A 16,790-nucleotide genomic window follows, 5' to 3' on the forward strand; every position below is an offset into this window, starting at 1 on the left:
AGTTTTGATGTCTTCACTATTATTCTACAATGTAGAAAATAGTAAACAAAGAAAAACCCTGGAATAAGTAGGTGTGTTCAAACTTTTTAATGGTACTGGCAGTTAACCCACTGTTCCTAGGCCGTCATTGAAAATAAGAATTTGTTCTTAACTGACTAGTTAAATAAAGGTAAAATATATATATATATATATATATGTTTTCTGTTCTTGGGAATATGACTCACACAATTGATTAGACCAGTCACGTATTTATTATGCATTTTATTTAATTTTTTTATTAATCAGTTACCCAATCAAGGCAGGGCCCCACTTTTACCTACGTGTGCCCCCTAACTCCTCCCATCTGATGATTAGCAGAGCATCACCACAATCTTAGAGCAAAGGGTTCCAAAAGGGTTATTTTTGGGGGAATAGGGTTCTACCAAGAAGTGTTTTGATCAGAATAACCTTTTTTGGAAATCAAGGGTTCTTTGTAAGGCAAAGGGTTCTACCTAGAACCTTTATCATCCTAAGAATAGTTTTTTGAAGAAAGGTTTCTTTGAGGATTCTTTGGAAGACAAGAAGTATTCATTGGAAGTCTGTCACGCGGGACTAGGTGGGTGAAGGAATCAGACGCAGAGAGAGATCCACTTGGAAAAAATATTCCTTTTACTAATGCACAAAAAATGATAAGCCCAAACATCCACGGCGCAGAGAACAACTTGATAACCCAAAACACACACGCGTAACATAAAGACAATCCCGCACAAAACAAGGGCGGGTCTACCTACTAAATATAGGGAAGCTCATTTACGAAAACAACAGAAACACAGGTGAAACTAATAAGACAAAACAAACAGACAAACGAAAAAGGGATCGGTGGCGGCTAGTAGGACGGTGACGACGACCGCCGAGCACCGCCCGAACAGGCAGGGGAGCCAACTTCGGAAGTCGTGACAAAGTCAAGAAGGTGTTCTACAATATATAATATTTCCCAGCATACTCTGTTGCAGGGCGATTCTCAGAATTGTTTGTTTCATTGTAATATATGTGTTTTTGCATGAACATTGCTTGGTTGATACGTCTTCTAAACTAATCCAATCTGTTAGTAATTGGATTTATTGCAACCGTTACTGAGATGGTTGTTCCAGTTTAGATGATTGAGGTAGTCTCAGTATTCAATCTTTCCTACCCTGGCATTTATTCTGAATGCAGGTTGCAGGCGATTAACAATTCCACTTGTTGGATATCCTAACTCTGGCTGAGTTCCAATAGAAATTAGTTCTAGGAAGAACCCTCCAAGGATAAAAGGGTTCTTGGTAGAACTGTTCACAGATGGTTCTAGGAAGAACCTTTAGATGATAAAATGGTTCTTGGTTGAACCATATACAAGAGGTTCTTTGAAAAACCCTACATAGATGGTTCTAGATCGAACACTCTGCAAAGGGTTCTACACAGCACCAAAAAGGGTTCACCTACGGGGACAAACCAAAGAACCCTGTATGGTTCTACTTAGCACCTTTTTTTCTAAGTGTGATATGGTAAGATTGGACCCAGGTGCAGAGAAGAGACCAGACGAGGAATCAGTGGTTAAAACTTCTTGTCAATAGGGGGGCGCTGTTTTCACTTTGGAAAAAATTGTGCCCAAATTAAACTGCCTCGTACTCTATTCTGACAATATGCATATTATTATTACTATTGATAGAAAACACTCTCAAGTTTCTAAAACTGTTTGAATTATATCTGTGAGTAAAACAGAACTCATTTTGCAACAAACTTCCAGACAGGAAGTGAAAAATCTGAAAACGAGGCTCTGTTTCAGGGCCTGCCTATTCAATTGCCTAATATTTGTCTACCAAGGGGCGTGAAGCCCTATAACATCATATTACACAATGCATATAGAGTTTGTTCGAAAATGTGCATATTTAGCGGCACAAATCGTGGTTATACAATGTGATTAGTGGCCAAAACTTCAAGCAATCTGTCCTGCGCCATCTTGGAGAGGCACCTAATCTAATCGAAAACTATTCATAAACTTGACAAAAAAATAAAGATTGGACAGCAAATGAAAGATAAATTAGTTCTTAATACAATCACTGTGTTAGATTTTTAAAATTAACGTTACTGCGCAATACAGCGTGCGCCAAAGCGAGACCGCACCATAATTCATGGCGGAATTATTATTTGACATTTGTCAACATAAGTACGAATTAACAGCATAAAGACTGCTTACTATTAGCTGAGCTTCCATCAGAATCTTGGGCATGGTGTCCTTTCTCCAGAACAATCGTCTTTTGGTTGAAAGATATCCTATTGTCCTGTCGAAATAGCCGCTAACGTTAGCCACCCACTGGAGAGGTGTCCAACTCGTGAAAGTGCATCACAAAGAAATCCAGGAAAATCGCAATAAACTGATATAACCTGTTTGGGCTGAAGGGGCAGTATTGAGTAGCCAGATAAAAGGTGCCCATTTCAATTCTCAATTCTTGCTCGTACAATATGCATATTATTATTACTATTGGATAGAAAACACTCTCTAGTTTCTAAAACCGTTTGAATTATATCTGTGAGTGAAACAGAACTCATTCTGCAGCAAACTTCCTGACAGGAAGTGGAAAGTCTGAAATTGAGTCTCTGTTCCAGGGGCTGCCTATTCAAGTCCATGTTATTTATTAGTTTAGATGCACTTCATACGTCTTCCACTAGATGGCGACAAGGAGTGAGAGAAGAAATGGACTGTGTAACTTGATCTGGACTCGTATTACAGCTCCTGGAATGACGTGTCCTCCATTTCCTGTTTTCAGGCAGGCGCGAAGAGGGACATGGATTTGCCTTTTGAAAAGCTGTCGTTATAGGCGACTAATATCTCCGGCTTTGATTTTATTTGATACATGTGACCATATCATCGTAAAGTATGTTTTTTCAATATAGTTTCATCAGATTATTGAAAATTTTTCGGGAGTTTTGCCGTGTTCCGTTCTCTTCCGTTTGTTGACATGGAGAGAGTCGTGCCACTTGGCTAGTGCGCTTGCTAAATCGAGAGGGAAAATGGACGTTCTAAATCCAAACAACGATTGTTCTTGACAAAGGACACCTTGTCCAACATTCTGATGAAAGATCAGCAAAAGTAAGAAACATTTTATGATGCTATTTCATATATATGTCGTACATGTGAACTAGTCGCCGACGCCCAACGTTTGGATACTCTAGCTATACCGAAGCTGCATATCGTAATGAAGTTATTTTTAGAATTCTAACACTGAGATTTCATTAAGAACTAATGGATCTATCATTTCCTATACAACATGTATTTTTTAGTTATGTTTATGAATAGCTATTTGGTCAGAATATGTGTGTCAGAAAAAGTGTCCGAAAAATATCCGGGCATGGGGGGGAAAGTAGCTAAGTTAGCAGAATGTATAACCATTGATTTCAGCTCTAAATATGCACATTTTCGAACAAAACATAAGTGTATGTATAACCTGATGTTATAGGACTGTCATCTGATGGAGAAAATCAAGGTTAGTCAAAAATTATATATCTTTAACTGGTTTGTTACGATCGCTAACCTTTTGCTACTGGGAAATGGCATGTGTTTCTGGCTATTGTGGTAAGCTAATATAACGCTATATTGTGTTTTCGCTGTAAAACACTTGATAAATCGGAAATATTGTCTGGAATCACAAGATGCCTGTCTTTCATTTGCTGTACACTATGTATTTTTCAGAAATGTTTTATGATGAGTATTTAGTTATTTGGCGTTGGTGTCTGTAATTATTCTGTCTGCTTTCGGTGCAATTTCTGATTGTAGCTGCAATGTAAACTATGATTTATACCTGAAATATGCACATTTTTCGAACAAAACATAGATTTATTGAATAACATGTTATAAGACTGTCATCTGATGAAGTTGTTTGTTGGTTAGTTTGGTTGGTTCTTGGTTAGTTAGGTTGGCTTTGTGCATGCTACCTGTGCTGTGAAAAATGTCTGTCCTTTTTTGTATTTGGTGGTGAGCTAACATAAATATACGTGGTGTTTTCGCTGTAAAACATTTTAAAAATCGGACATGTTGGCTGGATTCACAAGATGTGTACCTTTCATATGCTGTATTGGACTTGTTAATGTGTGAAAGTTAAATATTTAAAAAATATATATTTTGAATTTCGCGCCCTGCACTTGAAGTGGCTGTTGTCATATTGTGGGCGGCCTCGGGCTTGCAGCCAGAAGAAGATAAACTGCTATAAGTCGGTTTAAATTAACTACCTTATGATGTCTTTAACAACTATAATGAATAAAAACATGACCGGAGATACAGAACTGCTAAAACGAAAGCTTTGCAGGAGGCCATTGTGATGTCCCTGATACGCCAGGCGCCCCGTTGAAAAGAACGGTACTTCCGTTCCACGGTCATATATAGGGCCCCAGATTGCGCAATCCACTCCATTCAAATTCTCCCCGCTTACTGACATCTAGAGGAAGGCGTATGCAGTGCATGTAGCCGATGCCTTACATGGGGACTTATAAACTGACCTCAGAACAGGGACCTCGATTTCTGAAATCTCACTCCCTGACAGGAAATGTGCTGCAGAATGAGTTCTGTTTCACTCAGAGAAATAATTCAAACGGTTTTAGAAACTAGAGAGTGTTTTCTATCCAATAGTAATAATAATATGCATATTGTACGAGCAAGAATTGAGTACGAGGCAGTTTAATTTGGGAACGAATTTTTACAAAGTCGAAATGGCGCCCCCCTAGTGTCAAGAGGTTAACCTGTCTAGGATCAGCGTGGCGCTAGCGGCACACCCCCCCCCCCCCCCACTGAAAAACCAGTGCCGCGAAATTCAAAAAAAATATTTTTTTAAAATATTTAACTTTCACACATTAAAGTCCAATACAGCTAATGAAAGACACAGATCTTGTGAATCCAGTCAACATTTCCGATTTTTAAAATGTTTTACAGGGAAGACACAATATGTAAAGATGTACATCTATTACCTAAAAACACATTAGCATAATCCACCATCTTTTATTTGTCCACCAACACCAGTAGCCATCACCAATTCGGCTAAACTAAGATATTTATAGCCCCTAACCAACAAAAAAACTCATTAGATGACAGTCTGATAACATATTTATGGTATGGGATAGGTTTTGTTAGAAAAAAGTGCATATTTCAGGTATATGGCATAGTTTACAATTGCACCCACCGTCACAAATGGACTAGAATAATTACAATGAGCAACGTGTTTACCTAACTACTAATCATCAAACATTTCGTAAAAATACACAGCATACACGAATCGAAAGACACAGAACCTGTGAATACAGACAATATTTCAGATTTTCTAGGTGTCTTACAGCGAAAACACAATAAATCGTTATATTAGCTTAGCACATAGCAATTAGCAGCCCAGCATTGATTCTAGCCAAAGTGAGCGATAAAAGTCAACATCGCCAAAAGATATTAATTTTTTCACTAACCTTCTCAGAATTCTTCCGATGACACTCCTGTAACATCACATTACAACATGCATATACAGTTTGATCGAAAATGTTTATATTTAGCCACCAAAATCATGGTTAGACAATGTGAAATGTAGACAAGCTGGTAAAGAAAAAGTCCTTGCGCCACTTAGACAGTGATCTACTCTTATACATAAATACTCATAAACGTGACTAAAAAATATAGGGTGGACAGGGATTGATAGACGATTTAATTCTTAATACAATTGCGTTATTACATTTTTTAATTTATCCTTACTTTTCAATACAGTTTGCGCCAAGCGAAGCTACGTCAAAAAACATGGCGTCCTAAGCCACTAAAATGTTTCGACAGAAACACGATTTATCATAATAAAAATGTCCTACCTTGAGCTGTTCTTCCATCAGTATCTTGGGCAAAGGATCCTTTCTTGGGAGAAATCGTCTTTTGGTGGAAAGCTGTCCTCTTGCCATGTGGAAATGTCAACTGCGTTCGGGATGAACTGAAAAGCATGCCCAACTTTTCACATCGTTGCAAAAATAAATGTCCCAAAATCGCACTAAACGGATATAAATTGCTATAAAACGCTTTAAATTAACTACCTTATGATGTTTTTAACTCCTATAACGAGTGAAAAGATGACCGGAGAAATATAACAGGCTAAACTAACGCTTGGAACAGGTGCGCGCCGATGTCCTCTAGGCGCATGACGCAGCTCCCAAAGAATGACTAGCTTCAGGGTTTTTTCATTTGTAGGGCCTGTGAACGCGCAATCGACCCCATTGGAATCGTCATCACGTAAAGGCATCCAGGGGAAGACGTAAGAAGTGTCCGTATAGTCATAGCAACGACAGTGCCCTTTTAACTGACTTCAGAAAAGTGGCCAACATTTCTCAAATCTGACTCCATGTCAGGGAAATTGCTGTAGAATGGGCTCTGTTCCACTTAGAGACAAAATTTCAACTCCTATAGAAACTATAGACTGTTTTCTATCCAATAATAATAATAATATGCATATTGTACGATCAAGGATTTTGTGGGAAGCCGTTTCAAAAATTTGCCAAATTAGCATAAATAGTCTAAACAGCGCCCCCATCCCCAACAGGTTAACAGTTTTGGAAACTTTAGAGTTTTTTATCCAAATCTACCAATTATATGCATATCCTAGCTTCTGGGCCTGAGTAACAGGCAGTTTACTTTGGGCACGCTTTTCATCCAGAGGTGAAAATACTGCCCCCTACCCAAGAGAGGTTATGTAGGTCCTAACAGTTTGTGGGCACCGTTTGTCACCGTTATATTGCAATTAATATATTGTTTAGTGTTGTGTAGTGGCTTTGACTCACCAAGATTTACATGCTAAAATCCACCACTGTAGGCCTATTACTTGTGTGTTATAAACAATTTATACATTATAAAAAGCATTGATTAAACCACAATTACTGATAATCATACTTGCCATTGAATGTACTTGCTACTGGCCTGTCTAAGAAACAGATTAATGCTTTGGATCTAAAGCAACCAGGGCTGTAGCTACAAATGAGGACAGTGCGGTCCGAACCGCTGTAATTTTATCAAATGTAAAGCATTTTTGGGGGGGGAAGTCAGTCGGAGGGTCAACTTACTGTTGAGAGTTAGAATAGTAGAATACACAAGGTGCAATTTCAAAACTTGGTTGCAGCGGTTTTAATAATTTTATGTCACTTACTGACAGTCACTCAATTAGCCCCAGTAAAAAAAAATGTATTGTTAATAAGGCTAGGTGTCCTGCTAGCGGGACTACTTCCGGTGAAACTGGAGGGCGCGCAATTCAAATAATCATAAAAATTGTGGATATTAAACATTTAAATACATACAAGTGTCTTATATCGGTTAAAAGATTACATTCTTGTTAATCTAACTGCACTGTCCAATTTACAGTAGGCATTACAGCGAAAGCATGCCATGCGAGTGTTTGAGGACGGCGCACCACATCAACAAAAAAAGATCCGCCGGCACAGGTTTCATAAATTCACAAATAGCGATTAAATATTCACTTACTTTTTGAAAATCTTCCTCTGATTTGTCATCCAAAGCGTCCCAGCTACAACATGTAGTGTAGTGTCCTTCTTTATATCCCAAAAAGTCTGTTTAGTTGGCGCCATCAATTTGAGTAATCCACTCGTTCAACATGCAGAAAAAGGAATCCAAAAAGCTACCTTTAAACTTTGTTAAAACAAGTCAAAATACATTTCTATTCAATCCTCAGATGCCCTAAAATGTAATTAAACTATAACATTTCATACGGAAAGAAGTATGTTCAAGAGGAAAACGATATTAGCATGTGCGTGTCCTCTTCCTCGCGTGCGCATACATGCATTTCCAAGTCTGTGTCCCTGTATCAAAACTCATTATTCTTCCTCATTTTGGAAGAAACAAGCCTGAAACCTTGAACAAAGACTACTGACACCCAGTGGAAGCCATAGGAATTGCATTTTTCTAAATCATTTCCATTGGAAGAGCATGGGCCCTCAAAAAAAAAAAAAGAAATCCATTTGGTTTTTCTTTGGATTTTCTCCTACCATATCTATTGTGTTATAGTCTCCTACATTATTTTAACATTTCTACAAATGTCAGAGTGTTTTATGGTACAAATTTTATGCATATCCTGGCTTCAGGGCCTGAGCAACAGGCCCTTTACTTTGGGAACGTCAGTCAGGCGGAAATTGAGAAAAATAGACCTTCGCCTGAAGAAATTTTAAAGTATTCTAGCAAGCGATCTAAACTTGGCTGAATTAACGACCGGGCACGTGCCTATGGGCCCTGACCTCCGGGAGCCCCATTGATTTTGTTAGTCACTCTCACTCAGGTATCATATTAACCTGGCATAAGGCATGCCTACTTACAAGGCCTTAACCAGCAATGCAGTTATAATACAATAGAGTTAAGAAAATATTTACTAAATAAACTAAAGTAAAAAAATACAATATCGAGGCTATATATCCCATGATGTTTTAACCTTGAAAATAAACAGAAATAGAAATATAACAGAAAGTACGTGGAAATCGAAAGAAAAGAAAAGAAGTGGAAATAGTCAAGGAGAACACAATTATACATTTTTTCATCTGATTGAGACCTGCACAAATCTCTCCATGTGCAGTCCATCCAAACAGGTGCAGTTTGCCAGGAAGTGCAGCTTCTCTAGCTGGAAGTGGTTGTGGCCCACTGCTTCTTTCTCCAGCATCTGGAAAATGGTGGCTCCCACCATCTGGTACATGAAGTGGGCCAGAGCCAGGAGTGCCATCCAACTCAACTGGAACCTCACCCAAGCTTGGCTGGACAGATATCAAATCAAATTTGATCTGTCACATGCGCCGAATACAACACGTGTAGACCTTACAGTGAAATGCTTACTTACAAGCCCTTAAACAACAATGCAGTTTTAAGAAAATACAAAAACAGTAAGAGATAAGAATAACAAATTATTAAAGAGCAGCAGTAAATAAGAATAGCAGGGCTATATACAGTGGGTACCGGTACAGAGTCGATGTGCGAGAGCATCAGTGTTGAGGTAATGGAGGTAATATGTACATGTAGGTGGAGTCATTAAAATGTCTATTAACCTGTCTAGGATGAGTGTGCCGCTAGCGGCACTCCCCCCCACCCCCACTGAAAAACCAGTGCCGCGAAATTCAAAAAAAATATTTTTTTAAAATATTTAACTTTCACACATTAAAGTCCAATACAGCTAATGAAAGACACAGATCTTGTGAATCCAGTCAACATGTCCGATTTTTAAAATGTTTTACAGGGAAGACACAATATGTAAAGATGTACATCTATTACCTAAAAACACATTAGCATAATCCACCATCTTTTATTTGTCCACCAACACCAGTAGCTATCACCAATTCGGCTAAACTAAGATATTTATAGCCCCTAACCAAGAAAAAAACTCATTAGATGACAGTCTGATAACATATTTATGGTATGGGATAGGTTTTGTTAGAAAAAAGTGCATATTTCAGGTAGATGGCATAGGTTACAATTGCACCCACCGTCACAAATGGAATAGAATAAATACATGGAGCAACGTGTTTACCTAATTACTAATCATCAAACATTTCGTAAAAATACACAGCATACACTAATCGAAAGACACAGATCCTGTGAATACAGACAATATTTCAGATTTTCTAAGTGTCTTACAGCGAAAACACAATAAATCGTTATATTAGCATACCACATATGCAAACGTTACCAGAGCATTGATTCTAGCCAAAGAGAGCGATAACGTAAACATCGCCAAAATATATTTAAAAAAAAATTTCACTAACCTTCTCAGAATTCTTCAATGACACTCCTGTAACATTTACATATATATATTTACATACATAACATCACATTACAACATACATATACAGTTTGTTCGAAAATGTGCATATTTAGCCACCAAAATCATGGTTAGACAATGACAAAAGTTGCCCAGCTGGTCAGACAATGTCGTGCGCCATATTAGACAGTGATCTAGTCGTATACATAAATACTCATAAACGTGACTAAAAAATATAGGGTGGACAGCGATTGATAGACAATTTAATTCTTAATACAATCGCTGATTTACATTTTTTAAATTATCCTTACTTTTCAATACAGTTTGCGCCAAGCGAAGCTACGTCAACGGCAGTGTCCGTATCCTGATAGCGTTCACAGTGGCCTTTAAACTGACTCCAGATCAGGGGCCAAAATGTGTGAAATCTGACTCCATGTCAGGGAAATTGCTGTAGAATGAGTTCTGTTCCACTCAGAGACAAAATTCCAAGGCCTATAGAAACTAGAGACTGTTTTCTATCCAATAATAGTAATAATATGCATATTGTACGATAAAGAATTTAGTAGGAAGCCGTTTAATCTGTAATGCAATTATGCTAATGAGAAAACAGCACCCCCTGTAGTCGCAAGAAGTTAAGTCCCAGGGTCAGTAGCTTAGTGATGCGCTTTGAGGGCACAATGGTGTTGAACGCTGAGCTGTAGTGAATGAACAGCATTTTCACATACAGTTGAAGTCGGAAGTTTACATACACTTAGGTTGGAGTCATTAAAAATAGTTTTTCAATCACTCCACAAATTTCTTATTAACAAACTATAGTTTTGGCAAGTCGGGTAGGACATCTGCTTTGTGCATGACACAAGTAATTTTTCCAACAATTGTTTACAGACAGATTATTTCACTGTATCACAATTCCAGTGATTCAGAAGTTAACATACACTAAGTTGACTGTGCCTTTAGACAGCTTGTAAAGTTTTCAGAAAATGATGTCATGGTTTTTGAAGCTTCTGATAGGCTAATTGACATCATTTGAGTCAATTGGAGGTGTACCTGTGGATGTATTTCAAGGCCTACCTTCAAACTCACTGCCTCTTTGCTTGACATCATGGCAAAATAAAAAAAATCAGCCAAGACCTCAGAAAAGTATTGTAGACCTCCACAAGTCTGGTTCATCCTTGGGAGCAATTTCCAAACGCCTTAAGGTACCACGTTCATTTGTACAAACAATAGTACGCAAGTATAAACACCATGGGACCACGCAGCCGTCATACCGCTCAGGAAGGAGACGCGTTCTGTCTCCTAGAGATGAACGTACTTTGGTGCGAAAAGTGCAAATCAATCCCAGAACAACAGTAAAGGACCGCGTGGAGATAATGGAGGAAGCAGGTACAAAAATTATCTATATCCACAGTAAAACGAGTCCTATATCGACATAACCTGAAAGGCCGCTCAGCAAGGAAGAAGCCACTGCTCCAAAACCACCATAAAAAAGCCAGACCATGGTTTGCAACTGCACATGGGGACAAAGATTGTACTTTTTTGAGAAATGTCCACTGGTCTGATGAAACAAAAATAGAACTGTTTGGCCATAATGACCATTCTTATGTTTGGAGGGGTGGGGTGGATATATTGAAGAGACATCAGTCAGGAAGTTAAAGCTTGGTCGCAAATGGGTCTTCCAAATGGACAATGACTCCAAGCATACTTCCAAAGCTGTGGCAAAATGGCTTAAGGACAACAAAGTCAAGGTATTGGAGTGGCCATCACAAAGCCCTGACCTCAATCTTATAGAAAATATGTGGGCAGAACTGAAAAACCGTGTGCGAGCAAGGAGGCCTACTAACCTAACTCAGTTACACCAGCTCTGTCAGGAGGAATGGGCCAAAATTCACCCAACTTATTGTGGGCTGCTTGTGGTAGGCTACCCGAAACGTTTGACCCAAGTTAAACAATTTAAAGGCAATGCTACCAAATACTAATTGAGTGTATGTAAACTTCTAACCCACTGGAAATTTGATGACAGAAATAAAAGCTGAAATAAATAATTATCTCTACTATTATTCTGACATATCACATTCTTTAAAATAAAGTGGTGATCCTAACTGACCTAAGACAGGTAATGTTTACTAGGATTAAATGTCAGGAATTGTGTTAAACTGAGTTTAAATGTATTTGGCTAAGGTGTATGTAAACTTCCGACTTCAACTTTAGGTGTTCCTTTTGTCCAGGTGTGAAAGGGAAGTATTGAGTGCAATAGACATTGCATCTTCTGTAGATCTGATGGTGCAGTATGCAAATTGGAGTGGGTCTTGGGTTTCTGAGATAATGGTGTTGATGTGAGCCATGACCAGCTTTTCAAAGCATTTCATGGCTACAGATGTGAGTGCTACGGGTCGGTTGTCATTTAGGCAGGTTACCTTAGTGTTCTTAGGCACAGGTACTATGGTGGTCTGCTTGAAACATGTTGGTATTACAGACTCAGTCAAGGAGAGGTTGAATATGTGAGTGAAGACACTTGCCAGATGGTCAGCGTACACGTCCTGGTAATCCGTTTGCCCTGCGGCCTTGTGAATGTAGACCTGTTTAAAGGTCTTACTCACATCGGCTGCGGAGAGCGTGATCACACTGTCATCCGGAACAGTTGATGCTTTCATGCATGTTTCAGTGTTATTTGCCTTGAAGCGAGCATAGAAGTTATTTAGCTCATCTGGTAGGCTCGTGTCACAGGATAGGGAATTTGAGTTGGGGAGAATGGGTATCGGTCCAAAGGAGGGTGTTTGGAACCAAAAGAGGTCTGGTGTGGACTCCTGGTCCTCAAAATGTAGTATTCCTCCTCAGAAAAAAAAGTTGCGATAGAAACCGGTGAGAGATGGCAAGGTCTTCTGAGTCAGAGATCGTTTGTTGAAGTCAAACAGAATTGGTTAAATGTTTTGTCGTAACACGACCTCATACGCAGTTCCTAAAAGCAGTCTTCCATCTTTGTGGTCGATGATTCGATGTTAAACAATTGCTTGGCTAAGTTGACTGATGTTCCAGAGGATAGGTGAGTAAAAAGAGGTCAAGAAGGCTGCACCAATACAGTACATCCATGTAATTATAACAGTAAAAGCCAGAGATGCCATTTTGTTCTCTGTTTGAGGTTTGGAGCAGTATTAGGACACAGTGGGATATACTGGATGCTCGATATTGTCGTATCTTCATGGATGGAATCCTTCAACTGATTTGCTGATAAGGAAAAAACAATCACAGTAATCCCTTTCCGATTGGTCAAAGCAAGCAGCACAGATGCTGGTTGTTGATCAACGATGGTTGCTCAGACAACGATCATCCATCCCCCCAACTTCACACGCACACCACTTACCACCATTTCCCTTCCTCGTTGCATTAATACGGAAGCCAGTGCATCGTCTTGTCAAACCAAAGCAGAACATAAGTTAATGTTTCACCTGATGGCTGGTGGTCGTTCTTGACTCAACATACAATTTGTGAGGCAATCAGCTGCCAATAGGATTGGGAGATTGCTCAACATTTGGGCATATAACTGAACCAACATAAATTCCCAAGTTGAATTGTATGTTCACTCAACTTTGAATTTTAGGTTGAGGGAACATACAATTAAACTTGAGAATTTATTCTACCTTATTTGCATATTGTATTTGTTAGCAACAGAAACATGGTTGTTGTATTCAATGGCTATCAGTCCTGTTGTCTTCATCAAGTGAATGTCCAAAGTGAATATAACTTTAAAATTAAACTCTTTATGACAACACATTACATACTAGTGATGGGCATTCCTGCTCAGCTCACCAAAAAGAGCAGGCTCTTTTGGCTCCCAATATGTTGTGTTTTTTAAAGTCAAACAATTTGCGATAATTTGACTATGATTGGTGTTAAAACAATTCTAATTAAATTATTACATTAAATAATACTCTACCTTAACCACAATGTATTTAAAAATGCATTGGTTTGTTATGAAAAAGAATGCTATTAAACATTTGCATTTAAAGTATAACTTTATAATGTACATAAACAAAGTGCATATAAATCCAACCATTCAAAATGAAGACAATCTCAACAGCATAATATAATATTGCACCAAATAAAAAATTAAAAAACTTGCAAAACTGCAGCATCCCACAAATTGAAATAAATGTAAAAAAGGATGCTATTACACATGTTCATTTCAAATATAACTTTTTTAATGTATATCAACAAGTGCATATAAATCTAACCATTCAAAACTAATTCAATCTGAACAGCATAATATAGAATATTGCACCATATCAAAGATTTTTTTTTTGTGCAAAACTGCAGCATCCCACAAATTGAAATAAATCTAAAAAAAGGATGCTATTACACATTTAACCCATTTAATCCCGAATTTTCCCCAGACATGAAAATATCAAAATCAAGTGTCATTAGTAACCCTTTGAAATAATCGATCATTCTTTTTTGAAATTTTCATGGAAAGTAGGTGAACAAGTGTGTTTTATGGTCGGTCACAATTGTGACCGGTGGGATAATGTTACATATACTGAATTAACATATTTCTCCTATGCAGTTATCAAAGTTCTTATATATCCCAGCCCAGTTATTAACACATTTAAAACTCTGTCACTGGCAGTCCCCAGCATTGCCACTAGAATGCCCCGTCACATTCTAGTGTGACTATTTTACATATCAAAAACCCTTATACAACACCGATATGAAAACTGAGAGAAAAGACAAAAAAACAACAACCATCAACGTATTTCAACATTGTTACATTATTGTAATATACATTGTAACATTGTTACTTTAGTGGAACATGTATTGAAACATTAATATTGTAACATTTGAACTTGTACTTTAGTGCAATGTTCATTGTAACATTTTAGTGCAACATTCACTAACAACTGTATAGCAGTCGTGTGATTCATTCCCACTGAACATAAAGGTAACATTTAGGATAGAGGTAGCCTGTAGAATATGCATTCAAGTAGAGGCCTACACTGAACAAAATAAAATTATATATATACATAATGTGCCACTGCACATTGAGTGCTTATATATATATCATAGAGGTAGGCTTCAGAACCAAGTGCAAGATTAGTTTGTGCATCACTATTTTGAACTGTGATCAGTCAGACCTACTGTCATACAATATGTCATGAATCAATTTATCCTCTTTTCCATAAACATTTCAGTCATTATGATTGTCTTTTTCGTCGACTTTTCTTTTCTTCCTAGTCCAATGTACTGCTTCTCCTCACCCTTTATCGACTTTTCTATTTTTCTTTTGTCTTTTTCAGCCCTTTTTCATTCACTCTTATCTCGTTTTCTACTGTCCATGGTATATCTTGAAGCACTCAATGTGCAGTGGTGCTTTGCATTTCTCACATGCATAGGTAGTGCGTTTGTCACAATGACGACATCTCTGGAAACGGTGCATCGTGTTGATTGGCCAGTGAGAAGCTTTGTCATATCTTGCCTGATCTTCAACAGTAGCAGCCAGTAAAGATCTCCTTCCATGGCTCAGTGGTTTCGTGCCAAACTTTTGCATATTTGGGTTGTATACTATGTGTTTTGGAATCACATCGGTGGCAGGACTCTTCGATCATTTGAACACTCAATCTTTATTTTTGACCACCTGCAACTTTTCCCTTGGCTCTTCTGGCTGACCCCTATGGCTTGTAGAGGCCCTTGGCTCTTCTGGCTGACCCCTATGGCTTGTAGAGGCCCTTGGCTCTTCTGACTGGACCCTCTGGCGGGTAGAGGCCCTTGGCTTTTCATTATCAACAATGGAGGGGGGTGGGGGAGGTTGTGTATGGGGGGGGGGGGGTAGGTCATCATCACTGATAACGTTATTCCTGTCATGATCTGTTTGCATAGGTTCAGCATATGCATTCATAGCCAGGCTGGCAAATGGCCTGTTCATAGTCCATATCTGACCCATCGCTATCACAGTCACTGAGAACAGCATCTTTCTCATTTTGAGGGATAACTGCAATGTTGCATGCCTTGTCTGGGCAGTCACCTAGATCAAACATGTCCAGATCTTGACTCAAAGTGAAACTAAAAGAAAGAACAGAGTAGAAAGTTACGTAAAACCAGAACTATGTATGTGTATGTGTATACTAGATACCTAGATGCACTGCGTTATCCCGCCGGTCACTATTGTTGCCGTCAACATGTTTACTCATTCTATGACCACACTGAACAAAGTTGAGTAATTGCAAATGCATTTTTCAATACTAGACACATTAAAGATGATGTGTACCAAAAATCTTTGTCCTATCTTTATGTTAACATACTTTACTAACCTTTTGTTTGGGAGCTTTGATGCAGCCACCCTCTTCTCATGGTGCAACCAGGAAGTAAACAGCTTTGGTCATGTGACAATTTACACTAAACATGTGACACTGCACATATTTCATTATTTCAATATTTGCTGGAAATGCATTGATATGTCATTCAGTAAAATGTTTAGAGCCTTATAACTGGAAACGTTTTTTACGGTCACTATTGTGATTGATGAGATTAAATAGGTTAAAGTATAACTTTTTTATGTACAGTTGTGGCCAAAAGTTTTGAGAATGATAAATATTAATTTTCACAAAGTTTGCTGTTTCAGTCTCTTTAGATATTTTTGTCAGATGTTACTACGGAATATTGAAGTATAATTACAAGCATTTCATAAGTGGCACATACATTTATTGACAATTACATGAAGTTGATGCAAAGAGTCAATATTTGCAGTGTTGACCCTTCTTTTTCAAGACCTCTGCAATCCGCCCTGGCATGCTGTCAATTAACTTCTGGGCCACATCCTGACTGATGGCAGCCCATTCTTGCATAATCAATGCTTGGAGTTTGTCAGAATTTGTGCGTTTTTGTTTGTCCACGCGCCTCTTGAGGATGGGATTAAAGTCTGAGGAGTTTCCTGGCCATGGACCCAAAAGTTTGATGTTTTGATCCCGAGCCACTTAGTTGCCGGAAAAGAAAAAGGCATTGTTCATTACCAAACTGTTCCTGGATGGTTGG

General features: G+C 38.4%; 1 protein-coding gene across 1 annotated transcript in view; it reads right to left on the reverse strand.

The window, feature by feature from the left end:
* The window catches only part of kcnk17 (potassium channel, subfamily K, member 17), a 50,431-nt gene extending 41,690 nt beyond the window's left edge, over window positions 1-8,741 (reverse strand). Inside the window, exons 1-2 of the mRNA XM_055898868.1 lie at window positions 8,609-8,741; window positions 6,064-6,259 (exon numbers count right to left, since the gene is read on the reverse strand). Of these exons, the coding sequence (XP_055754843.1) occupies window positions 6,064-6,259; window positions 8,609-8,741 (329 nt within the window). The remainder of the gene's footprint in view (window positions 1-6,063; window positions 6,260-8,608) is intronic.
* Between the last annotated feature and the right edge of the window lie 8,049 nt (window positions 8,742-16,790).

The sequence above is a fragment of the Salvelinus fontinalis genome, chromosome 35 (assembly GCF_029448725.1).
Source record: "Salvelinus fontinalis isolate EN_2023a chromosome 35, ASM2944872v1, whole genome shotgun sequence".
NCBI lineage: Eukaryota > Metazoa > Chordata > Actinopteri > Salmoniformes > Salmonidae > Salvelinus > Salvelinus fontinalis.